At 36.3% G+C, this 26,773-nt stretch overlaps 1 protein-coding gene across 1 annotated transcript in view; it reads left to right on the forward strand.

Moving 5' to 3' along the window:
- Positions 1 to 26,773, forward strand: part of LOC119865018 (phosphodiesterase 3B) — a 168,123-nt gene that overhangs the window by 132,970 nt on the left and 8,380 nt on the right. Inside the window, 6 exon segments of the mRNA XM_038569119.1 lie at positions 6,482 to 6,633; positions 7,830 to 7,967; positions 9,414 to 9,525; positions 11,592 to 11,705; positions 17,723 to 17,922; positions 25,669 to 25,872. Of these exon segments, the coding sequence (XP_038425047.1) occupies positions 6,482 to 6,633; positions 7,830 to 7,967; positions 9,414 to 9,525; positions 11,592 to 11,705; positions 17,723 to 17,922; positions 25,669 to 25,872 (920 nt within the window).

Consider the following 26,773-nt stretch of genomic DNA (forward strand, 5'->3'; position numbering starts at 1 on the left):
GCAATAAAAATGTGCTTAAAACCATTGAAAACTAACAAGTTCCTCAGAATTTCCAGTATGAGATCTGGAGGAGGATAGAAATTCACAAAAATGAGCCTGGAGTTTGGAGCTATCAGAACGGTATTTGCTCCTTCCGGAGAGGCCAGTGATTAATAGAATGAGCAGTCTTTTGGGTAGTTCTGTGGGATTAGGGAGACAGAGATTAGAGTTGAAGATTTACCAGAGTAGGGATAATTTGGTAAACTCTGTAGCCCTGCACCCTATGAATAAAGGTAAACCAGAAATAAATAGGCCCTACAGGGGTTTTACATGCTATAAAAGTCACCCTTTTATTTTTTTTATTATTTTTTTAATTGAAGTTTGATTTGCCAGCATATAACACCCAGTGCTCATCCCATCAAGTGCCCTCCTCAGTGCCCGTCACCCAGTTACCCCATCTTCCCGCCCTCCTTCCCTTCTGCAACCCTTTGTTTGTTTCCCAGAGTTAAGAGTTTCTCATGGTTTGTCTCCCTCTTTAATTTTTCCCACTCAGTTCCTTCCTTTCCCTTATAATCCCTTTCACTATTTCTTATATTCCACATATGAGTGAAACCATATGATGATTGTCCTTCTCTGATTGACTTACTTCACTCCTCATAATACCCTCCAGTTCCATCCATGTGAAGCAAATGGTGGGTATTCGTCCTTTCTGGTGGCTGAGGAATATTCCAATGTATATATACCACATCTTCTTTATCCATTCATCTCTAGAAAACAGTGTGGGGGTTCCTCAAAGAGTTAAAAATAGAGTTACCCTACGACCCAGCAATTGCACTACTGGGGTATTTACACCAAAGATACAGATGTAGTGAAACTCCAGGACACCTGTACCCCAATGTTTATAGCAGCAGTACCCACAATTGCCAAATTGTGGAAGGAGCCATGATGTCCTTCGACAAAAGTCACCCTTTTAAAATGTACAATTCAGTAGGTTTTGGTTCTTACATTATATAAAACACACACTTGCGCCACGCGCGCGCACGCACACACACACACAGAAAAGACCAGTCCTTCACAAACTCTTCCAAAAAATAGAATAGGAGGGAAAACTTCCCAACTCCTTCTGTAGGACTAATATTATCCTGATGTCATAACATTCAACCCACTTCCAAGAAGACTATAGACCAATATGTGTATAGACACAGCAATCCTTAACAAAATAATATTAAACTGAATCCAGCAACACAGGAAATGGTCACACTGTGACCAAGCAGTATTTATCCCAGGAATGCAAGAGTAGTTTAACATTTGAAAATCAATCAATGTAATACACTATATTAATAGAACAAAGGGGGAGAAAAACACATGATAATCTAAATAGGTGCAGAAAAATCATTTGATAAAATATGATACTCTTTCATGATAAAAAGATTCAGGAGAGTTATAGCAAGGAAGTTCTTCAGTATGAATAAAGGGCCTCTTTGAAAAATACACACCTAAACATCATTCTTAATAGAAGAAGACTGATTCTTTCTCCCTAGGATCAAGAACAAGAGGGATGCCTGGCTCAGTAGTGGATGCCTTCAGCTCAGGGCGTAATCTTGGGTTCCTGGGATCAAGTCCCACATCGGGCTTCCTGCATGGAGCCTGCTTTTCCCTCTGCCTATGTCTTTGCCTTTCTCTCTTTGTCTCTCATGAATACGTAAGTAAAATTGTAAAAAAAAAAAAAAAGAACAAGATAAAGATTTTTTATTTCAGCACTTGTAATCAACATGGTACTGGTGATTCTCACCAGGAAAATTAGAAAGAAAAAGAAAAAGAAATAAAGGCATCCTGAATAAAAGTAAAGAAATGAAACTGTCCCATATTCATAGATCATATGAACCTTTGTGTAGGAAATCCCAAAGAATACACATACACACACTACAACCAATAAAACAGTTTAACAGAGGCAAGATGCAAGATCAGTGACAAAGTTAACTATTTCTGTATACTAGCAATGAACCATCATAAATTGAAATTAACATTTCCATTCATAATAGTATTAATAAGAATGATGTAGTTAGAATAAACTTAAAAGAAGAGGAAGATTTATAAACTGAAAGCTACAAAACACTGTTGATAGAAATTAGAGAAAATCTAAATAAATGGAGAGGCACTTCATATTAAAAGATTGGGAAACTCAGTATTGTCAGTACTGTTCTCCCAAATCGATCTATAAATTCAGTGTAGTCCTTATCAACTTATAGCAGGTTTTTTTGATAAAAATTGACAAGTTGTTCTTAAATTTAGACAATGACCAACAATAGTCAAAACTATTTGGAAAAAGAATGAATTTGGGAGACTGACACTACCTGATTTCAAAACTTATAAAACCACTGTAATTAAGATAGTGAGGTATTGGCACAAAGATGGGCCTGTAGATCATTGGAACAAAAAACTGCAAGTCCAAAAATAGATTCTTGCATTTATGGTCAATTGAATTTTGATATAGAAGCCAGACAATTCAAAAGAGAAAGGATAGTTTTTTTCACCAAATGGGGCCAAGACAAGTGGATATCCACTTGTCAAAGAAAGAATCTGGACTCTTACACACAAAAAGTGCATAATCTAGACTGTCTACACAAAAAGTAACTCAAAATAGATCATAGACCTAAGTGTAAGAGTTAAAACTTTGAAACTTGTAGAAGAAAATATAGGATACAGTCTTTGTAACCTTGAGTCGAATAAAGCATTCTTAGATATAATACCAAAAGCACAACCCATGAAAGAAAAAAAAATGACAAATTAGGCTTCAGCAAAATTAAAAACTTTTGCACTTCAAAAGACAACAAGAAAATGAAAAGACAAACCACAGATTGAGAGAAAATATTTGGAAGTGATACATCTTATTAGGTCTTATATCTATAATATATAAAAAAATTGTAATTCAGTATTAAGAAGTCAACTCAAAAAATGGGCAAAAGATGTCTGATATTGTGGTCTAAGTTATTTGGAGAAGGATATAAACAAATGGTTAATGAACACAAGAAAAGATAATGAACATCGTTAGTTATTAAGGAAATGCAAATTATACAATGAGATACTACACTGAAACTAGAATAACTATAATTAAAAAGATAATACCAAGTATTAGCAAGGATGCAGAGAAATTAGAGTCTTTGTGCATTGCTGATGAGAGTATAAAATGGTTCACTACTTTGGGAAACATTCTGACAGTTTCTCTAAAAGTTACTGGGTGGCTCAGTCATTAAGAGTCTGTCTTAGGCTCAGGTCCTGACCCCAGGGTCATGGGGAGCCTGATTCTTCTCCCGCTTCCTCTGCTGTTCTGCCCACTTGTGCTCTCTGGTTCTCTCTCTCTCTCTCTCTCTCTCTCTCTCTCTCTCAAATAAATAAAGAATATCTTTAAAAAATAATAAAAGTTATACATAAATTTACCATATCACTCAGTAATATCATGGCTAAGAATTTATCCATGAGAAAGCATATGAGCACTCAAATACAAGATTGTGAATGTTATGACATTATTGATGATGCTGCAAAACTAGAAATGATCCCAGTGTCCGCTAACTTGCGAATGGATACATATCATGTGGTATTATTCATACAATGTAATTTTATTTAGCAATGAAAGGAACAAACTTCTGATACATGCCACTACATGGATAGACTTCAAAACATTATTTTAAGTGAAAGAAGCCAGGCTCAAAAGATTACATATTGTTGTGATTCTCTTTACATGAAATGCTAGAAAAAATGGTGAATTTATAGGGACAATAATCAGAACAGTGATTACCTAGGATGAAAATAGGGATTAAATGTAAATAAGCAAGAGAATACTTTTTGGGGTGATAAGAATGTTCTAAAACTAGATTGTCATAATGATTGTACAACTGTAAATTTAAAATTGTTAAATTATACATTTATAATGGGTGGATTTGTAGTATGTTATTATACTATATACACACATATAGTTCTTTGGATTGACTGGTAGCAGCTGGGAGATTGTCACTTGAGGACTCTCATGTGATTACAGTCAGATATTGGTAAGAGTGACAATCATCTGAAGAAATGATTGGCCTGAATTTCCAAGATGGGATTACTCATGTGTCTGTTGACTATTGACTAGCCCATCTAAATATGACTATCTTTGGGCTTCTTCCAACATGTTTGCTGGATTCCAGGAGAGGAGGATGTGATAGCTGCCAGTCAGGTTAATGGCTCAACCCAGAATAGACAAAGAGGTACTTAGGTCATATTCTGTTAATCAGAGCAGTCGTACTGTCTGTCCAGATTCCAGGGGATTAGGAAATAAATGCTTTGTCTTGATGGAGGAATACATTTCAAAAGAGTGCAAGGGGGATAGGAGGCAGTATTGTGGGAATCTTTGGAAAAGAAATTATTACATTTATTTCAACTGTTTTTATAACTACTTTATATAAGATATAGTTATTAGTTTGGGTCATTGAAAAGAAAGTATGTAATAAATGTTAAATGTCATTTTTTAGATTGATGGCTATTTTAGAATACTATTATACTAACACTGTCTTGACTTACCGAGAGTAGTTGCATATTCTAAATTTCACTTTTTAAATGTTTTTTGGGCGGAGGGGAATAAAATAATATTTTCCAAAGGATATTATTTCCTGATCATCATTAGTTAATGGCTTTTTTAGTATATTCAGTGTGTTAGATTCAAATTTGACTAAAATTTATGGATCATTTATTTATATGTAGCATCTAGTAAGATAGATGTTATCCTTATTTTTATAGGGGAAGTTGCTTGCCATTATCAAGTACAAAAATCAGGATTTGAACCTAGTTCTTCTGAAACTCAATTCCACTAAATACTCTTAAAAATTCTTTTACATAGAGGAGCCTAAGGCTTAGTTGGTTTAGCATCTAACCTTTGGTTTTGGTTCAGGTCACCTTCTTAGGGTCATGAGATTGAGCCCCATGTGCTCAGTGTGGAGTCTGCCTGAGATTCTCTCCCTCTCCTTTTCCCCCTCCTCCTGCTTGTTGCATACATGCATGCTCTTTCTCAAATAAAATAAATAAAATAAAAATAAATAAAAAATAAAAATAAAATCTTTAAAAAAGAAAAGACTTAAAAAAATTTAAAAAAAGACTTTTACTTAGAACAAGCCCCTACATATTGAAAATTAAACTTATAACTTGAGTATTCATACACTTACCATACCTGTGTAATCACTTAGCTCAATAAACTAATAAATAAAATAAATAATAAAATAAAATAAATAAAATAAATAAAATATTACCAGCCCCTCAGAATTTCTCCTCATGGCCTCTTCATACTCTCTAAAGATGACATTTGTCTTGGCTATCTGTACTCATATATACCAGTTTTGGTATGTTGTTGGACTTTCCATAAAGAGAATCACATTCAATGTTATATTTTTAAGAATCATTCATGTTATTACATGTGGTTATCATTCTTTCTCTTTGCTCCATAGTGTTCAGCTGTATGAATACACTACATTTATTTATTCTACTGTTGATGGGTTTCAAGGAAGTTTCCTGTTTGTAATATTGCCTACAGGAGACTTCCTTGGTGGCTCAGCAGTTGAACGTCGGCCTTCATGCTCTGGGTGTGATCCTGGAGTTCTGGGATGGAGTCCCACGTCAGGCTCCCTGCATGGAGCCTGCTTCTCCCTCTGCCTGTGTCTCTGCCTCACTCTCTGTGTCTCTCATGAATAAATAAATAAAATTAAAAAACAAAAACAATAAGTAAATAAATAAATAAATAAATAAATAAAATCTTTTTAAAAAAATACTGCCAACAGAATGAATATAATTTTTTTAATGTGAATGAATGCTGTTTAGCTACCAGTGCTATTTCCCTTATCCATGAGATCTGTGTAAAAAAGAATATTATTAATCACATTGGTAGAGAAATAATTCACAATAAATGATACAGTGTTTTAATTTTTAGATGTGCCTTGTCCTCATTCATTTGTAATTATGACTTTAGAGTTTTCATAGCCAAAACTCAGACAATTTAAGATGTTGGACATTGCATAATCAAGTTGCTAAAAAGTTCCTCTTGGTAGGGACTGACTTTTTTTAGTCACTAAAAAAAGAATACTCACTTTTATAAAGAATATTCCACCCCCCCATTCCCATTTATTTTGTCCATGAATAGGTACATCAGGTAAAATATCTGTGTTGCCTGAGCACAAGGTACCTGGGCCACATAGTCCAGTAGGATACAACTTAATAGTGTCATTAGATTGAATGCCAGGGTGGTTCACTTTATATGAAATTTTTTTAAACTTATTTGAGAAAAAGAGCACAAGCAGGGGGAGGAACAGAGGGAGAAGGAGAAGCAGACTCCCTGCTGAGCAGGGAGCCCAACGTGCTCGATCCCAGGTGCTTACTGACTGAGCCACCCAGATGCCTCTATTTGAATATTTTTATAGGTAATTTTCCTTAAAAACTATGCATATAGTTTCTTAATATCACTGTATATATTTTTTGAAAGGTGATGAAGACAACACTGTTCCCCCAAAACAACCATTCAACTGTGCAGAAGTGCAACAAGAAGTGGAAACAGAAAACGGAGACTACAGAAAATTATTTTTGGAAGGTGATAATCACCTAACAGAAGAGGCACAGAATGAACCACAACCAAATGTAAAAGATAAACTTTCCATATGATTATGTTAAGGTGAAATATAATATTAGTTTAGTACTAGTTTCATTATTTTTGCCCAGAACAAGATTTTTAATATAATAGTATTTTTAAATTTTTTACTGAAAAGTTATTATTAAAGAGAACCTTGGGTTAAAATAATAATTATAGTTGACCCTTGAACAGTGCTGGTATTAGGGGTGCTGACCCTCCGAAACACAGTAAAAAATCCACATATAACTTAACTCCCTCAGAACTTTATTACTGATAACCTTCAGTTGATCAGAAGTCTTACTGATAACATAAACACATCAGTTAACACATATTTTGTGTGTTATATGTACTGTATACTGTATTCTTACAATGAAATAGCTAGAGTAAAGAAAATGTTATTAAAAATCATAAGGAAGAGAAAATGCAGTACTGTATATTACAGTCCTATGAGTACATACTTTATTTACAGAACTGGACTATGAAAAGTCTATGTGTAAGTGGACCTGCGTAGTTCACATTTGTGTTGTTCAAGGGTCAAGTGTACTTCTGAATTCTTCATCATCCTAGAACAATAAAGTGTATTTATTGTAAAATGAACAGATTTTTAGTTTTATAGTAGATATATTACTTTGTATGCTGATGTTTTCCTCATCACATGTTTTCCTGTTAACGTGTGAAGAACATGTGCATAAAGCATTAAAAAACATCTTATAGTAGCAGTTTTTTTTGTTCCTAAGTTCAAAATTTAAGCTATTTAGGGGGAAAAAAGTATCCATTCCTTTTGGGAAGTTAAACTAGTAATAAATGCCAGTGTTAAGATAGGAGTCTCTTTTTATTGCCCTTTTAATACTTATAACTTCTAAATGAAAATAGGGGATGATTTTACATTTGTATATAGTGTTTTGGAAATACAGCATTTTCTTTTTAAAAAGCACTGTGAAAATCAGTAAGTCTTCTGACACCTGGAAGAGAAGACATTTTTACATTTTTCTGAAGATAGCATTTTACAAAGAGGAGAACTAGGAAGCACAGGTTATATTTGAGGATAACTTGTATAGAAAATAGTATTAATTAAAAAAAAAGAAAAAAGTATTATTGACCATTTTTTCATTTTCAATTTTAACAATTTTTAGATGTGGATTTAACAATATTTTTTAAAGATAAGATTAAGTAGGTTTGTGTGTTTTTCCCCCTCTGGGTACAGATTGAACAGGAAGCACCACTGGACCTGATTTTAATAGAAGATTATGACTCCTTAATAGAAAAGATGAGCAACTGGAATTTTCAAATATTTGAAGTTGTGGAAAAAATGGGAGAGAAATCAGGAAGGATCCTTAGTCAGGTTTGTTTAAAATTTCTACCTTTTAATTATAAATTTTCTTGAATCTTTATAAAACACAGAATCTAAAAATGTGTAATATTGGTTTAGACACAAGTTCAACATTGTTCACTGAATTTTTTTCACAAATGAAGTTTTCAGTAGAAAATCTAAAAAGAAAAAAAAAAAGAAAATCTAAAAAGAGAAACATATATACAAAAACTCATATATAAAAATAACTATAGGGATCCCTGGGTGGCGCAGGGGTTTGGCGCCTGCCTTTGGCCCAGGGCGCGATCCTGGAGACCCGGGATCGAATCCCACGTCAGGCTCCTGGTGCATGGAGCCTGCTTCTCCCTCTGCCTGTGTCCCTGCCTCTCTCTCTCTCTCTGTGACTATCATAAATAAATAAAACTTAAAAAAAAAAAAATAGAAAAAGAAAAAAAAAAATAAGGCAGAATTTAAAAAAAAAAATTAACTATATCGCTATATGTATTTTATATAATTTTATTTGAATAAAGGAAAAGTATTTGTTATATATTAGTGGGATTTAATTTTACTATAGAATTAGAGTTACTTTATATTGAACACTGAGGTTGAAAAGGACATGAAAGGTGAGCTAATTCTAACCACTGAAACTTAAGTTTTTTTTTTTCACCTGCCCTCCCTGCACTTTACCCAAGGCCAAATGTTTCACTTCATGCTAGAACCATGGGAAAATAGTTCCTTTTTAACACCCAGAGTCAGTGTTCTCCCTGAGGGGTTCATACAACAGCATCAGATTAACCATCCCAAAATATCACTCTCCTTATCTTCAAAGTATTTTATTAATGAAATATACAAACCTAAGGATAATTTATGTGGATGGCATATAGTTTCATCTCACTGAAGTTTTTAGAGACAAAAATGTAATAAATATACTGTTCTGACTTCTGTGAACACCTAGGACTAGAGTAGAATAGAATTCATATGCCGTTTAATAAATTGTAAATAAAATTAAGCTAAAGGGAAAAATGGAAAATTTTTATTTATTTTGTATTTATTTTTTTTTAATTTTATTTATTTATTTATTCATGAAAGAGAGAGAGAGAGAGAGGTGCAGAGACATGGGTAGAGAGAGAAGCAGGCTCCATACAGGGAACCCGATGTGGGATGTGATCCCGGGTCTCCAGGATCAAGACCTGAGCCAAAGGCAGAAGCTCAACCACTGAGCCACCTGGGCTGCCCAGAGAATGGAAAATTTTTAAAATTGGGACATGATGTGGTAATCTTTCTTTGGTTTTCAAAAGTTTAGGGTGATATCTTCCTTTTTAATGTTTTGAAAAGAATTTCTTCTAGGAAAGTTTTTTAATAAATTAGTAACTTAAAGACATGGTAACATTCCCAAATGCAGATCACAAAAGCATATGCTGCTCAACTACAAATAGAAATTCTGACTTTATTGTGAATTTTATTTTAATTGACATTTAGGTTATGTATACCTTATTTCAAGACACTGGCTTATTGGAAATATTTAAAATCCCCACTCTACAGTTCATTAACTATTTTCGTGCATTGGAGAATGGCTACCGAGACATTCCTTGTAAGTATCAGCAGATTTTATTATAAGATAATACTGATTTTGAAACTATTATTTTTTCCTTCATTTCTAAACACTTTTTAAATTACATGTTTGGAAAATTTTTAAATAGGGATTTAAAAAAGTAATCTGTATCCTGCTACCTAGAGTTAATGGATTACTATTAACATTTTGGTATATATTCTTTAAAACTTTTTAAAATTCATTTTTCACAAAGTGAATCATAATACAGGTATATATTTATAATGTGCTCTTTCCCATAATTATTATGTGGTATACAGCTTTCTTTGTTAATAATTCTTCATCTAGATACCTTATCTTTTAAATGTTTGGTAACTAAGAGTGTGAGAAAATTCTTGATGTCAAAATATTTAAAATTTATCCACAGAATTTCTGTTTTTAACCGTGTCCTAATTTATGGAATAATTGCTAACGGCTATTTGATTTTATGGTAAAATAGAATTTGAATTTCATAATAGGAAAAGGTACAGTTTTCCTTATACATTTATACATTCTACAGTTTCCCTTTATAAAGACATATTTTGGGAAATCTCTTTTATAAACAACAAATTATCCTTAAATTGGCATAACTCATTAATAATGATACTTAATATGAGTTATATGTACTATAATTTCCACTTATAAGATATGCTTGAAAAACAGTGACTGCATTTTATAAATAAAGTGATACTTTAAAATGGACTTCAAAGAAGGGGAATGGAAAAAAAAGAGGCAATAGAGTCTCCAGGTCCAGTTAGAATATATTAAGAAAAGAGCCTCTGGATCTAACTTTTCTAAATTTTAGTTTCCAGATTTGTAGATGGAAATTACAGTAGTCCTTTCTCTGTAGGTAGTGACAAGCCATGGAAAGCACATATCAGATTTCCTGGCACATAGTAAATGGTCAATAAAAGGTGTTAACTGTATGGATGATTAAGCTCCTTACAGAATGACACCATGTCATTTCGATAGCCTGAATCCTTTTTATTGTGTCATCTGCTGATTCTTACATGGTACTCATTAAATATTTATTGAAGTGTTGAATCCTTATTGAATATCAGCTATGACTATAATCATTAGATCCATGAAGATTCATCCCTGCTGAAAAGTTTATATTATCTACCTTTCACAGGTGAGAAGTAAAAACTCAGAAGAATCTTTCCCAAGATGATAAAACTAGAAATGGCAAAGCTGGGTTTCATTTGTAGGTCTTACCTTTTCACATAGTGATAATTTCAGTAAACCAGTGTTTTCTTAATTACATACTATGTCTCAGACACTGTTTTGGATGTTTTCATATACCATTTTAACATTTAATCCTTATAGCGGGCCTGAGAGATATGTTTCATCCTTTTTTTGGTGTATGTGGCTTTTTTGGTGGGGGGGAGTTCAAGTATCCAGAATTTGTGACTGTTGCCTGTGTGCAAGCATGGGTCTCCATAATTCAACACTATTTACATAGTATTTTTAAAGTTACAAAATAGCAACTTTCAGTAAATTTTTCAATGCCTTTCCAGTTAGCCCTTGTTATTTGCCTTTTCTTTGACTGTCCTACTGTTTTCATAATGTATGTAAAAGTTTTTAAAAGACAACTTTTTAACACATCAAGAGTTTTTTTTTTTTTTTTTTTTATGATAGTCACAGAGAGAGAGAAAGAGAGGCAGAGACACAGGCAGAGGGAGAAGCAGGCTCCATGCACCGGGAGCCCGACGTGGGATTCGATCCCGGGTCTCCAGGATCGCGCCCTGGGCCAAAGGCAGGCACCAAACCGCTGCGCCACCCAGGGATCCCTTTTTTTTTTTTTTTTTTTTTTTTTATTTATGATACAAGAGACTTTAAAAAGAAAGATGAAACAGGGGTACCTGGCTGGCCCAGTCGCTATAACATGCTACTCTTGATCTCAGGCTTGTGAGTTCAAGCCCCACATTGAGCATTGAATGTAACTGTGGGAAGTTATCCTAAGCTATACATTTTATTTATAAGGATATAGGATAATAGAAAATTATTGTACTTTTAAAAATGTCCCATGTTAAACCTAACATTTTTATAAAACATTTTGATAACTTCAGATCACAATCGCATACACGCAACAGATGTCCTACACGCAGTTTGGTATCTGACAACACGGCCAATTCCTGGTTTACAGCAGATCCACAATGATCCTGCATCAGGAAATGAAACAGGTACTTCCTTCTACAAGTCTTCCTTTTAATTGTCTAGAAATAATAAATCAAGTTATCTCGTTTCATTACCTCTGTTCTTTTAAATTTTTCATTAAGTAACCTTTGATACATATAAAGGACTCTATCAATTTTGATGCATAATAATGACATGCAAATTAGGAAGCCTATGACTCACCTTAAGAGCTAGGTTAAGATGCAGTGCTGTTGGATCTACCATGTTTCTTTTCTGTGTCCCACCCTGCTGCTTGCTACCTGGAATAGTATGATAATCGTTTCTTTGCTCTTTTCTTTCAATTCTTATTTTTTTGTTTTAAGTATATCGCATAAATTTAAAATATATAACATTCACAATGAAAGTGAACATACTTAAAAGCCTCATGTAAGCATTTAAATCATGATATTAAAAATCTTTCATAACATTTATGTTTTGAAAAAAAAATAACATTTATGTTTTGCTCCCAGAGTTCATTCTGTTCCTCATTATAAATATAATTATTTATACAAATATAATGAATTTACATAACATGTTTCTCTTACTCTAGTTTGTAAAAGAGAGAAGAACTACTCTAGTAAGATACACACACACACACACACACACACACACACACACACCCCAGGACAGAATCTACTTAGTTACAAATACCTGAGAAATACGATCATGCGAATTAAGGCAAATGTCATAGGCTCAACCATTACTTCGCAGCCTTTGGTCATGCCACAAAGTCCTGCCATTATGTTTTCTGCCATTCCATATGTATTCTTTCACCATCCTCTTCATTACTTCCTTTAGTTCTGTACTTCCATCAGATCATTTTCTTCAGCTTTTTTGTTTGTAGATGTATTTATTTTCTTAGAAGAATATTTTCATATTTTAGCATATTTGAAGATAGCATTCCATGAACTTCTGATTTCTATAGTTTCTGCAGACAAGTTGGCTGTAAGTCTTACCTCTCCTGCAAAGTAATATGTCCCTTTTCTCTTTGCTATTGGTTTTTAGCATTTTGACTGTGATATACTCAGCGTATTTTCTTTGTAGTAATGCTGCTTGGGGTTTGGTGAACTTCTTGAATATGTTGATTAATAACTTTTATTGATTTCAAAATGTGCTCTTCAGAATTCTTCCAGCCTCTGTCCATTGCCCAATTCCAAAGCTACTTCCACATTTTTAGGTGTTTGTTACAGCAATACATCACTTCCAGGTATGGAAGTCTGTATTCTTTTCCTATTGTTGCTGTAACAAATACCACAGACTTAGTGGCATAAACAATACTAATTTACTATCTTACAGTTCTGGGAGGTCAGAAGTTCAAAGTAGATCCAACTGGGCTAAAATCAGAGTGTCAGCAAGATTGTGTTTTTCCTAGAATCTCTGTTTCCTTGCCTCCTCCAGCTTCTAGAAGCCACTTACATTCTGTGGCTTCAAAGACAGCAGCACAGCATCTTCAAGTCTCTCTCTGAGGAAAGAATTCAAAGGGTTATAGGAATAGGATGTTGAAGAGGGAGGGTCAATCCTGTAATTGTTTTACCCATCCTTTACCTTAGTGTCAGAAATTGTCCCCTTTCATCATATATTGAGAAAACATTGAAGTACTTAATTCCTGGAGGAATGAAATGCCATAGTGGTCCACCAATCAATTCAGGAGATTATGGAATTTAGGTGATAAAAGGACTTATGGCCTGGGCCGTCTTACAAGTAGTAGTTCCTTGAACCCACCTGTTTTCTGAATACATAGTTCAAGTAAACATATTGAGCAACCTGCAGAATCCCTTCATTGGTTCCTAGATCTTTGTAGAGAGCACCATTGTGATAGAAAGTGTCAAATGGAATCTCTTGAGACTGCCTTATTCTAGGAAAGTAGTGAACCAAAGCAATACCGTATTTCCAGGTGGATTGAAGAAATTAGTGCCATTACCAAATACTTGATAGATATAGAGTTGTGATTTCGATCACGTTGCCATTCAACTTGGTACTTTGACTTTTATACAAGATGAATGGATCTTGGGGGATCCCTGGGTGGCGCAGCGGTTTGGCGCCTGCCTTTGGCCCAGGGCGCGATCCTGGAGACCCGGGATCGAATCCCACATCGGGCTCCTGGTGCGTGGAGCCTGCTTCTCCCTCTGCCTGTGTCTCTGCCTCTCTCTCTTTCTCTCTGTGTGACTATCATAAATAAATAAAAATTTTAAAAAAAAATTAAAAAAAAAAAAAAAAGATGAATGGATCTTGGAAAATGATGGTAGATTATTCTGAATTTCATCAGGTGGTGATTCCAGTTGCCACAGCTATTCCAAATATGATCAGCTTTTGAATAAGTCAACCTAACTCATGCTATAAAGATTCTGTACTGGTTTGGGTGATTGATTTTGTCTGGTTCTTATTATCAGGAGGAAATAAAGTTCCTACTATACATGAGAGGATGTATGTCAGTAACCCAGGGGATTCTTTGGCCTTTTTGGTACTCCCATGTCCAGTGACAAAAATCATGGAAAACTATAGTAATCCAGTATCATCAGGATCACAATAGTTAAGACCCTTGAAAATCTAGGTTATTCCACTAGGCAAAGTACCATGATCAGTAGAGGTGCTGGTTGAGGACAGAGGGAAAATGGAACATTAATGGAATAAGAAAATGGTAAATCTAAAGTACAGCTATGTGACCACAGCAGTGCAATCTATAATAGCCATATGTATTTTACTCATTGATTTTTTTTTGAAGATTTTATTTATTTATCCAGGAGAGACACACAGAGAGGCAGAGATATAGCAGAGGGGGAAGCAGGCTCCCTGTGGAGCCCCATGTTCCATCCAGGGATTGTGGGATCACCACCTGAGCCAAAAGCAGATGCTTAACCACTGAGCCACCCACCTGTCCCTCCTCATTGATATTTATTTTACATAATAAGTTTTTCTTCCTTTTTCTCATTCTCCTACCACTCAAATATTGCTGGATGTTTGAGTTCTTTCTACCAATTTTTGTACATTGATCTTTTATCCTACAATCTTGATGATCACCTCTATTCTAATAGTTTTTTTAGTGAATTTTTTAGGATTTTTCTATCTGCAGAGCATGTCATCTATAAATGAAGATCGTTTTACCTCTTTTTGTGTGTTGATCTCAGTCTATCAATAACCAATGTTGTGGCTGGACCAGCCCTGTGGTTATTATGATTGCAAGATGCCCTTTAGCCATAACCATCAAGAAATTTTTTTTATTTTTTTTTATTTTATTTTTTTTTAATAATTTTTATTTATTTATGATAGTCACAGAGAGAGAGAGAGACAGGCAGAGACATAGGCAGAGAGAGAAGCAGGCTCCATGCACCGGTAGCCTGATGTGGGATTCGATCCTGGGTCTCCAGGATCATGCCCTGGGCCAAAGGCAGGCGCCAAACCGCTGCGCCACCCAGGGATCCCAAGAATTTTTTTTTTAAATAAAGGTTTATTACATACAGGAATTGAAAATTACACAGCATAGTTGGGACCACAGATTATGATCATGGGGGGAGAAAGGTCACAGAAAGGGAGGAAGAGAGAGAGGGCATGAGAGCACGTGAGCTCAAGCATACGTATAAGCAGACACACCTGAGGTTCTGCTTTTTATTAAAGTCAAGAGTGGGGGTTTCACTGGCTCACTCTTTATTGGTGAATTTAAAACATAAGAGCAGGAATTTAAAGTATGGGGAGAGAAAGAACCAGCAGCCCAAATGGTCAGTTATTGAAATCAACCAAGATTTCTAAAAAAAGAACTGGTGTGACCATTTATCTAGACAGGTGCCTGGGAGTGTGTTTCTTTGAGGTGCCTCTTTGAAATGGATGCCTGGGAGATGAAAGCTTAAATCAAGCACTTATGTTACACAAAGTGGGGGAAGCTGTTAGGGATTATACTGTACTCTTCTTCTCCGGTCTGGAGGCCTCCTTTTAAATTAATCAGTTTAAAAGACTCACCATTTTTTAAAGAGAGTAAACAAATGGGACCTATGATAATTACACTGAATTGTCCTTGCCAGCTATTTTAGTTTTTATACTTTTAATTTCATGTTAAACAAAAGAAAAACTGGGATGCCTGGGATAGCTCAGCAGTTGACCATTTGCCTTCTGCTCAGGGCGTGATCCCAGTCCTGGGATCAAGTTCCATTTCGGGCTCCTTGCATGGAGCCTGCTTCTCCTGTCTCGGCCTCTCTTGTCTGCGTCTCTCTCTGTCTCTCATGAATAAGTAAATAAAATCTTTAAAAAACAAAACAAAACTGAATGTATTAGGACCCTAATATGCAAATTTATAAGTAATTACTGAGTTAAAAGGATGTCTTTTGCCATTTCTGATATTTTATATATGTATTTATAATTCTAGGGGAAATCCAGAATGTATATAACATAGGAAAAATTCAAATTATTGGCTGATACTGATAACTAACGTCTTACTAGAAATTTGAATATTTAGATATATCTTTATGCATTTAACTTTCTTGTTTTTATTTTTTATAATTATTTTTTAAAGTTCTAGTGTGATTCTAAAACTCAATTTAATTTAAAAAATATAAACAGCGGGGCAGCCCCAGTGGCTCAGTGGTTTAGCGCTGCCTTCAGCCCGGGGTGTGATCCTGGAGACCGGGGATCAAGTCCCACATCAGGCTCCCTGCATGGAGCCTGCTCCTCCCTCTGCCTGTGTCTCTGTTTCTCTCTCTTTCTCTCTGTGCCTCTCATGAATAAATAAATAAAATCTTTAATATATATATAATAATATATATATTATATATTATTATATATAATGTATATATATATATATATATACAGCATAAAAATGGTGAGTTATCTTTACAATTATCACTAGTGTATATTAAAGTCATTATGTTAAAAGTTCATGTGATGGCAAATATTGAGTGAAATAAGTTATGATAAAGGTCACTTTGGATGTTGACAAGCCAGGACATTATTCCTAGTTTCCACTGATGAAATCAATCAGTGAAATTTTGTACCTCTCAGGTATCTTTGTGGTTTTATTTGCTGTCTACTCTAAATATGGTTTATTTTTTCCTTCTTATACTTTAAGATTATTTTAGCAAAAGTAATAGAATGACCATCTAAATAGATAAAGCCACTAAATATAAAAAAATGAAGAAATCAATAGTAAGATATTAAGTCATGGAAAACACAATGCTGATAGTAAAAATATTGTTTCTCGCTGGAGGATAAAAAGAAAAATCATGTTAAAGAAAGAAAAAAGAAAAATTATGTTAAATGAGACATTCTTTAGTTTTATATGTCTTTTAATTTTCCATAGTTTGTCTTGCCATTGTCTTATAAGGGTCTTCATGGAAGGATAAAGAGAAGGGGAAGAGAAGTTGTAGTCAGGGCTACAAATGAAATAAAAGCTTTCTGGTAAAATTTGAAAATTATGTTGAGAAGCTTAGTTTGTTAATATATTAAATTCCTAAATCTCCGTACTGTTTTCATGAAATTTTATTCTCTAGATTGCTTTTCCTGTTACTTCTTGGCCATTGTCTCTAGCCCTTAAATAATAGATGTTAAGAAACCCAGAGGTTTTTAAAAATTGTTATTAGTCTGGAGGTGCCTGGGTGGCACAGTTAAGTGTCCAACTCTTGGTTTTAGCTCGGGTCAAGACCTCAGGTTGTGGGATTGAGCCCTGGATGGGCCTCTATCCTCAGCATAGAGTCTGAGAATCTCTCCCTCTGTCCCTTCCCCTGCACATGTGCTCTCTCTCTCTCTCAAAAAAAATTAAATAAAATCTTTTAAAAATTATTACTAGCCTAAGAGAGCATCATAAAAATCTCATAATGTCTTATAAAGTAAGTGACTTCAGCATCATGTTTAACATTATTCCTCTCTAGTAGCATGCATTTTGGAAATAATAGACTGTTTTAAATCCTTTTTTCTAAATAGAGTTTATTTCTTAGCTTAGTCAACAAGATAAATAATCATATTACATATGGGGAATCCCCTTCTTAGTCTCATTTTATGACAAAGTTAAGTGTAATGATGGTTTATTTTGCTTGTTCCTCAGACTCTGATGGTAGAGTGAACCATGGGCAAACTGCTTACATTTCTTCAAGGAGCTGCTCTATTCCAGATGAGAGCTATGGTTGCCTTTCTTCAAACATTCCTGCGCTGGAATTAATGGCTCTCTATGTGGCAGCTGCCATGCATGATTACGATCACCCAGGGCGGACAAATGCATTTCTAGTGGCTACAAATGCCCCTCAGGTAGGAAATACTTTTCCAGAAAGTGTAAAGAGTGATTGTGAGGTTTTACAACCATGTGGTGTATCCTTTTTTAAAGCATCCTTCAGTTGAATCAGATAGCCATTCCATCTACATTGTAATTAATTGGATTTTAACACATGGCACTGACATGATATGTGCAAAAGAATTAAGAAAAAATTACCTTCTTCCACTTGAAAATGAATAAAATGTTCGTGAAAGAGTAACTCACTGTTTTAGGAAATTCTGGAATCCTTGCTGTCAATATTTTTGCCTGTGATCACATTGATAAAACTGACTAGTTGTAAGACTTATTCTTCCTTTTCCCTTTTTATGGCTAGAAGTGCAATGATGAAGAAGTACTGTTTTTGTTGTTGTCCTCTTTTCCCCTTAAGACTCAGACTCTAAATCTCTTAACTCTGAATATTTTAGTGTCTGTAAACATTTCTTCTAGTACCACATTATTTTTGTAGCCAGTACAGCTGATAAGATGCAAGATTCCTTAATGATCAAAATTTGCATAAGAGGTAGGAGTTACCACAAATGGATATTGTAATTGCAGTAGCTTTAAACATTAGGACTTGGAACTAAATCCTTGGTTTTAAGTGGTCGTGGGTGTTTGTTTAGGCTGGCAATTCCTGAAATGTCATCTTTGTTTCTGTGTGCCTTACATAGAACAAGTCATCAGTGACTGCTTGCTGAATTCATCTTATGACTTTACTTCACCGCTCTGTGTATAAACTTGACTTCCGAGATTTTCATCTTCTGTAGCCATCCTCTGTGTTACTTTTCACACGTCTCTTTCACACACTCTATTTAAAATATGGAAGGTAGATTCTCTAGCCAGAACAAGAATAGGATTCCAAGACAGAGGGGGAGAGAGGGTTAAAAATGCTACATGATCATTTCTCCAGTGAGACTTTATCTATTAATAGCTCATGATTTCCACAGGTAACTTTTTAATGAATTTCAATCTAGATATTAATGTTTGTCCACTTCCTAAGAATAGCTTTGGGAGAAATTACAAACCAAGGAGCGTGTCTCCTCATGTACAGTGCCATTCTGCAAGAATTGGAGGTGCTTTCTTTCTCTGGCTTCACACTTCATAATCTTTAAAAATCTGGTCCTGTGGTGAGTCATAGAGCTGGGCAGAAGTAGCACAATGCAAAAAGCACTGGTCTTTTTTTTTTTTTTTTAAGATTTTATTTTATTTATTCATGAGGTGCAGAGAGAGAGAGAGAGAGGCAGAGACACAGGCAGAGGGAGAAGCAGGCTCTATGCAGGGAGCCCGATGTGGGACTCCATCCCAGGTCTCCAGGATCAGGCCCCGGGCTGAAGGTTGGCGCTAAACCGCTGGGCCACCAAGGCTGCCCAAAAGCACTGGTCTTGAGGCCAAGAGACCCGAGTTTGATTTCTGATTACCCAGTTGTTAGCTGTATGACCTTAGGCAAGTCACCCTTGTCTTTCTGAACCTCAGAATACATAGCTGAAATGATTAAGGGTAAAGGGACACCATATGGAAAGTTTCCTATTTCATGTGTTTGAGAGGCTCCTGAATCAGATGTCATATAAACAGAAATTACTGACTCTTCTTCACTCCCTGCTTCAAGTCTTTCATTAGCTTCCAGCATCAGTGAGTCGGACTTGTTTATTACCTCTCCTCTAAAGATGTGACAAGTGAGTGAATTCCAGCATTACTTCTCTCACTTGCAGATAAAATGAAAATACATGAAAATCGTTCCTACAGACTATATGCTCGAAACTGTTGTCCTAATCAAGGTAAAAAAAAATGAAGTCTGGCTATAACATCAGTACCACGTGTAATTTCTAACTTCTCACGGTTAAGGACTGCCAGTAGATGAAGCCATGAGAAGTGCCGGGATGGGAAGGAAATTGACAGGGAGTTCAGTTGCTGAAAAGTGTAGCCTTTGCCCAGTCTCCTTGCTCCCATTTGGTCTGTTCTCAGCTCAGCGCAGCCAGAGCAACCCCTGTGTAAGTGTGAGTCACATCACTTCCTGTTCCAGATGCTCCAGTGGCGTTGACCTCGCTCCTAGTAGAAGTCATGGCATGGCTCTAGGGTCATACACGATTTAGCCCCTGTTAATTCTTCCGGCTCTGTTCACCCAGGTCCAGTCTCAGTGGCCTCCTTGTTAGTGCTGCTTGTATCCCGGGCACGCTCCCTTTCTGAGAGCCTCTGGGCTCCCTGCCCAAAGTGCAATCCCCACCCCGCGTCAACATGTCTCACTTTGTCACCTCTTCCTCGTAACATTCCACACGCTCCTTCCTGGCACTCATTATGTTCCTTCTCTGCTTTATTTTTCCCGTACCAATGATCATTCAGCATACCATGTATTTTGTTTTCTATGGGTCTCTCCTCAGTGGAATAGATTTTCCTGAGAACAGGGATTTTTTTTTTGCCTTTTATTCCCTAATACCTAGAATCGGGCTTAACTCATAAAAATCATTTAGTAAATATTTGTTGAATGTTGAAGGATGCCTGATTTCTTTGCTCTGCAGGACCGCTAGCTTGTCTGAAATAGACTCTGTTCTTCCCAAAGTAATGAAATTCACAAGACCTTCTTCAGCTAGCGCGTGCGAGATAAGGACCCTTCTGTGAAAGCGTGAGGCGTGTCTATTAGGTAATAAAGTAGGTTCTCTCATCTTGGGAAGCTCAGTGGGTCTAATTAGGCCATAATTAGTGAAAAATATTACTGCTTCAGTGCTAGCGTACAATATGACCAACTGGATCAAATGTTCTTCATTCTCATGGTAAGGAAGGTATGCTGGGACAGTACAGGAGGATTATTTTAAGTTCTTGCTATGAAAGAAGGTGAAACATTTAGTCAGGTTTATCCCGAAGAAATGCCAATATTATAATTCTAAGAGATTTCTGAGTTCTTTTTGAATAAAAAGCTGGCTGAAAGATGGCGATTAGTGCCTGAGATATTAGAGTTTGAGAATATCTTCATATTTGGGATAAAAGGAAATGAAATTTTAGGCTGAGATTTATGAATTGAAGACCGTCATAAATGTTCCATCCCCCAAAATATGGATCAAGATGGTGACTAAACACATGCATTTGACTCCTTATTACAACAGAGAAGAATAGGTGGGGAAGGGTATTATCAGAAGATTAGAGTTTTCCAGAAATTTCTATTTCTGAAAAATGAAAAACAGATTAAGAGGTAAAAGTATAGTAGAGGGGGCTACAGGAGACTCCTGATACCATTTGCCCCTGCTTGCTACACACACACACACACACACACACACACGCACACACCCCATACATGTACACTACACATCTTTAAGTAAAGCTACTGCAACCATGCACTTACCTCAGGCAGAAAACTCATCTCTTAGATATTGAAGGAAACGGCCAAAAGAGAATAAGAATCACTAGTGTGAGTATTAGTACTTCAGAGTAAATCCTTCTCATTCTGGAAACCTAACAGCTGGCACCTGGTCTTATAACTAAAGCAAAACCTGCTAAGTAAGTAACAAACGCCATCCACATTCACAGAGTTCCTACTCATCCTTCCCAGTTAAAGAAGAGACTCGACAATAAAACAAACACAAGAGAATCTAGAATTATTTTTTTTATACTATCAACAGAATAACCAAGGGTCACCAGACAGTAGCTTGGAAAGAAAAGGCTAAAATGGACAGGGATCCCTGGGTGGCGCAGCGGTTGGGCGCCTGCCTTTGGCCCGGGGCGCGATCCTAGAGACTCTGGATCGAATCCCACGTCGGGCTCCCGGTGCATGGAGCCTGCTTCTCCCTCTGCCTGTGTCTCTGCCTATCTATCTCTCTCTCTCTGTGTGACTATCATGAATAAATAAATAAAATCTTTAAAAAAATAAAAAAAAAATAAAATGGACAGAATAACCAACTACAAGGGGAAAAAGACCTAAGGAAAGCCCTTCAGCTTTTTAAAAAGATATCTCAGAATTTGAGAAACACTGCATCCCTAAGAATAGGAAGCTATGAAAAAGGAAACATCAGAGAACAAATTAGAGTTCTTAGGGACTAAAAATATTACTGCAAAAAATTTTAAAAATTCAACACAAGCACTGGAACTAAATACCAGGTTATCCCTCCCCAAATTTAGACTAAAAAGAAAAGGAGACGGAAAGTATCAGGAACTTATTCATTTATACAACATTCATTCATTTATACAACAAATATTGGGTGCCTTCTAGGAGAGGGGCACTATTCTAGACATTTTAAAAAATATTTTATTTATTCATGAGACACAGAGAGGCAGGGACACAGGCAGAGGGCGAAGTAGGCTCCCTGCTGGGAGCCCAATATGGGACTCGATCCTGGGGCTCCAGGATCACGCCCTGAGCCAAAGGCAGACGCTCAACCACTGAGCCACCCTGGTGCCCTGTAGGCATTATTATTGAACAGAACAGGCCAAAAAAATTCTGCCCCTCCCCCCAATAAAACTTACATGCTAGTAAAGCAAGAAAAAGAATAAATAGTGTGTGTCAGAGACAGATGATTATGATGTAAGTGCTAGGAAAGAAGTAACCCAGGGGAGGAGATGGGGAGTGCTGGCGTAAGATATTATTTTCAAGTTAAATCTCTGTATCCAGCTAAGCTACAGCTGAGTGTTAAAAGAAAAATAAAGAGAATCCCAAATATATAGAGGTGAAATAAATCATGTACCCATTCATCCTTAGAAAGTTATCTAAAAACACATCTTAGCAAAAAGGGTGCTAAGGAAAACAGAGGGTCTTAGAAGATAAAGGATTATCAGAAATTTTAGAACAAACCCAGAACTTTAGGGTAAAGGATCCCAAAATGTTCATCTTGACTATATCTTTAAGAAGTACTCTTTCTTTCTTTCTTTCTTTCTTTCTTTCTTTCTTTCTTTCTTTCTTTCTTTCTTTCTTTCTTTCTTTCTGTTAAGCATTTTTTAAAATGAAAACAATTTCGTGGCAGCCCTGGTGGCTCAGAGATTTAGTGCCGCCTTCAGCCCAGGGTGTGATCCTGGAGACCCGGGATCGAGTTTCACGTCAGGGTCCCTGCATGGAGCCTGCTTCTCCCTCTGCCTATGTCTCTGCCTCTCTCTTTCTCTGTGTCTCTCATGAATAAATAAATAAAATCTTTAAAATAATAATAATTTTTGAAAAGAAAATAATTTCACTTAATTCAAGATTTTTGCAGTTTTCAGAAGTATTTAATCTCATGCCTATGACCTAAAGATTTTTTTAATAGATTTTATTTATTTAAGAGAGAGAGAGCGAGCATGCTCCCTGTTGAACAGGGAGCCCAATGTAAGTCTTGATCCCAAGACCCTGGGACCATGACCTGAGGCAAAGGCAGATGCTTCACCTACTAAGCCACCCAGACGCCCCTAAGATCTAAGGAAATTTTAATGTTTACTCCTGTTTCTTGTGTCTCAAAATGGCACATTTGTTCAGAATGTCAGCCTCTTCCTTTGTTTGATCAAAGTCTTTGGTATGTCTGATGGGTTTTTTCTTTTCATTTATTGAAAGATGTTTATTTGTTTTTTATGTATATATTTTTTAAAGATTTTTTAAAAAATTGATTTATTCATGAAAGACAGAGAGAGGCAGAGACACAGGCAGAGGGAGAAGCAGGCTCCTCACAGGGAGCCCGATACAGGACTTGATCCCAGGACTCTGGGATCACACCCTGAGCCAAAGGCAGATGCTCAACCGCTGAGCCACCCAGGCGTCCCGATGTTTATTATTTGTTATGATTAATTCTGTCAGTTTGTATTAAACCCTGTTTCAAACCTTTCCAACTCAAAAAAGAGAGCAAACAAACAAAGTTTGGATCAATTACTTTGTTTTCCAAAATAGAGCTGTATTTGCCTGTGGAGTGAAGGAAGGGGATCCATAGCTAGCAAAAGCAGAGGTCGAGATGCTTTAGCACAGAGTCAAAGCATGTTAGTAATTTCAGCTCCACATTAGCTGGGGTGTTGTCTTCCTTCTCCGGTTGTCACGGAGCCCTTGGTAAAAGCCAGCTGAAGCGTCACTGTTTTACCTGGAATCGTTTTTCTAAGTTTAAGCTTGGCTTCTTGTTCTGTGGGTTCACCCAGTATTCCTTCTATAGTGGAACTGACGTTTGCCTCCTACTTACTGCTCCATGATTGTTTCTTGCCGCTACTCTTCCATAGGTAGGGTTTATTGGGGTCCATCAGGGAGGGGACTCCTTCCACTTATTCTCCAGATGGGTTTTTCTTTTTTGTGCAGTAACTCAGTTGGCCTCTCCTCTTTCTATTACCACTTTCCCCATGTCTTTGAAGTTTTCAGTATGGTGCCAATATCTAAATTTTAATTTCTTTAAAAGACTTATTTATTTAGGGACACCTGGGTGGCTCAGTGGTTGAGCATTTGCCTCTGGCTTGGGACGTGATCAAGTCCCACATCAGCCTCCCTGTGAGGAATCTGCTTCTCCCTCTGCCTGTGTCTCTGCCCCCCTCTCTCTGTCTCTCATGAATAATAAAATCTTTAAAAAGATTTATTTATTCATGAGAGACACACAGAGAGACAGGTAGAGACACAGGCAGAGGGAGAAGCAGGCTTTTTGCGGGGAGTCCGATGTGGGACTTGATCCTGGATCCTGGGATCACATCCTGAGCCAAAGGCAGATGCTCAATCGCTAAGCTACCCAGGTGTCCTTAGATTTTAATATTGATTCAGATTTTTTTTTGCCCTCACTTTATATTTCTTGGTAATTTCAAAGGGCAGTTAGAATAGTGAAGAAATTCTGAACTTATTTCTTTTACCAATCCTGCTAGCCAAGAGTTTATTAAGTCAGCTAGTTCTACAGGGCACTTCTTATATGCTGCGCTTTATTGAGCTGGAAGGTGGATTACTTCTTCCTGAACAGACAAAGCTGTTCTAATAGTATATCAGTCTTCATCAGATTAGAATGTGAATTAGTGAAATCACTATTAAATATAAATTGACCCCTCAGGGTCTTTGAAGCTTATTCTTTCTCTTTGGTGTTAATGATGTTAAGAAGTTACATTATTGATATATAATTGATATGTAACATTGTGTTAAATTTAAAGTATATTTGATACACATTATCATTGTGATATTACCATCATGTCATGTAATATATCTTTTTTATGGTGAGTACATTTGAGACCTAGTCTCTTAGCAATTATCAAGTATATAATATAGTACTATTATCTGTAATCACGATGCTGGTATTAGATCCCCAGAACTTATTCATCCTATAACTAGAAGTTTGTACCCTTTGACCAGCATCTCCCCAATTTCCCCACACCCTGGTAACCACCATTCTAGTCTGTGCTTCACCCAGGGCAGGGCTCCTGCTTCCTTTTCTTTGGTCGTCACCACCACTCATTCCATGCTCCCTGAAGAGGAGAAATGCAGCCCTCCACCTGCCCTCTCTCTCTAATGATTTTACTAACGGAAGCTTTATCTAAGAAGGTTTACTGATTTAATGAAGTAGACCTCAGATATCAACTTTATAGCTCTTGAGGGCAGCATGGTGTCTGCAAAGATGAGCTTTGGAGACGAATGACCCTTTCACTCACTGGATGTGTATGCTGGAAAAGTGTACCTTACCTTTTTGTACTTTAGTAAACTCATTTAGAAAATTATCACAACCCTTCTTCAGAGATATTAAAATGCTTGGCATATCGTAGTTACTCATTGTTTGTCTTCTTTTGACCTAACTCTGTTTATTATTAAAGATTAATAACTCCGAGATGCCTGACTCACTTTTATTATTTTTCAGGCAGTTTTGTACAACGACAGATCTGTTTTAGAAAATCATCATGCTGCATCAGCTTGGAATTTGTATCTTTCCCGCCCAGAATACAACTTCCTTCTTAATCTTGATCATGTGGAATTCAAGCGCTTTCGTTTTTTAGTCATTGAAGCAATCCTTGCCACAGATCTTAAAAAGCATTTTGATTTCCTTGCTGAGTTCAATGCCAAGGTTTGTGATACAATTAATGTCTGGTTTCAATGATGGGAATCATTATTGTCAGTATCACTGATAAGTGTTTTTTTTTTTTGATAAGTGTTTTTTTAGTGTAAAATTAGAATACTACTCAAAAAGTCATCCAATCTGATGTGAGACAGTCTTTATGTCAATATTTTAAAAAATAACTCATTATCATAACATGTCCAAAACATACTATCACTTGCTACATTTCCTTACTGATACACAGACTTATAACTTTCTTTTGCATGGTGATAAGCCAATTAATGATGTCAAAGCTTTTAGGGGCAGATCTGAGAAAGCTGTGCACAGTGCCAAGCAAGGTATTTTATGAAATTAAAGATGTGTTTCTCAGTTATGTTTACCTCACTGCACCTGTTAATCCCTTCTTTTATAAGTGTTTGGCTGGTGTGGGGGAGAAGTACTCTCTACTCTTCCACTTGAGGATAATGTACTCATTGAGCAACTGTTGGGATTGCCCACTCTGTGCAGTCGTGCCAGCAAAGAATAAGAACAGGTACAAGTCCCTGCCGCCAAAGATTCACATTCAGTAGGGAATGGAGAATCACTGCCTTCATGTGATAGTGGTACTCCTTGGAATGTGTTCTAGCCCTCAGACATTAGGGGTGGAAAAATGTTAAGAACCGCTACTCTACAGAAACCTAAGGGAAGGCTGCTCCCTCTTTGGCTAGCAGGAAGCTGTTGTTTCCTTGATGACATTTGTGATGTAAAGGAAAGGTGTACCTCCAGGGTAAAGGAACTGGTAACAAAGAAGTGCTGGGTTTCACCCCCTGGGAGGAGACCCGATATGTGGCTGTCATGATATTAATAAAATACTTAAAAAATCAGTGAGAAATCCATATGCCTTTAAAGTTATTTTATAGTTGTGTAGCTC

Source organism: Canis lupus, chromosome 21 (genome assembly GCF_011100685.1).
Source record: "Canis lupus familiaris isolate Mischka breed German Shepherd chromosome 21, alternate assembly UU_Cfam_GSD_1.0, whole genome shotgun sequence".
NCBI classification, from domain to species: domain Eukaryota; kingdom Metazoa; phylum Chordata; class Mammalia; order Carnivora; family Canidae; genus Canis; species Canis lupus.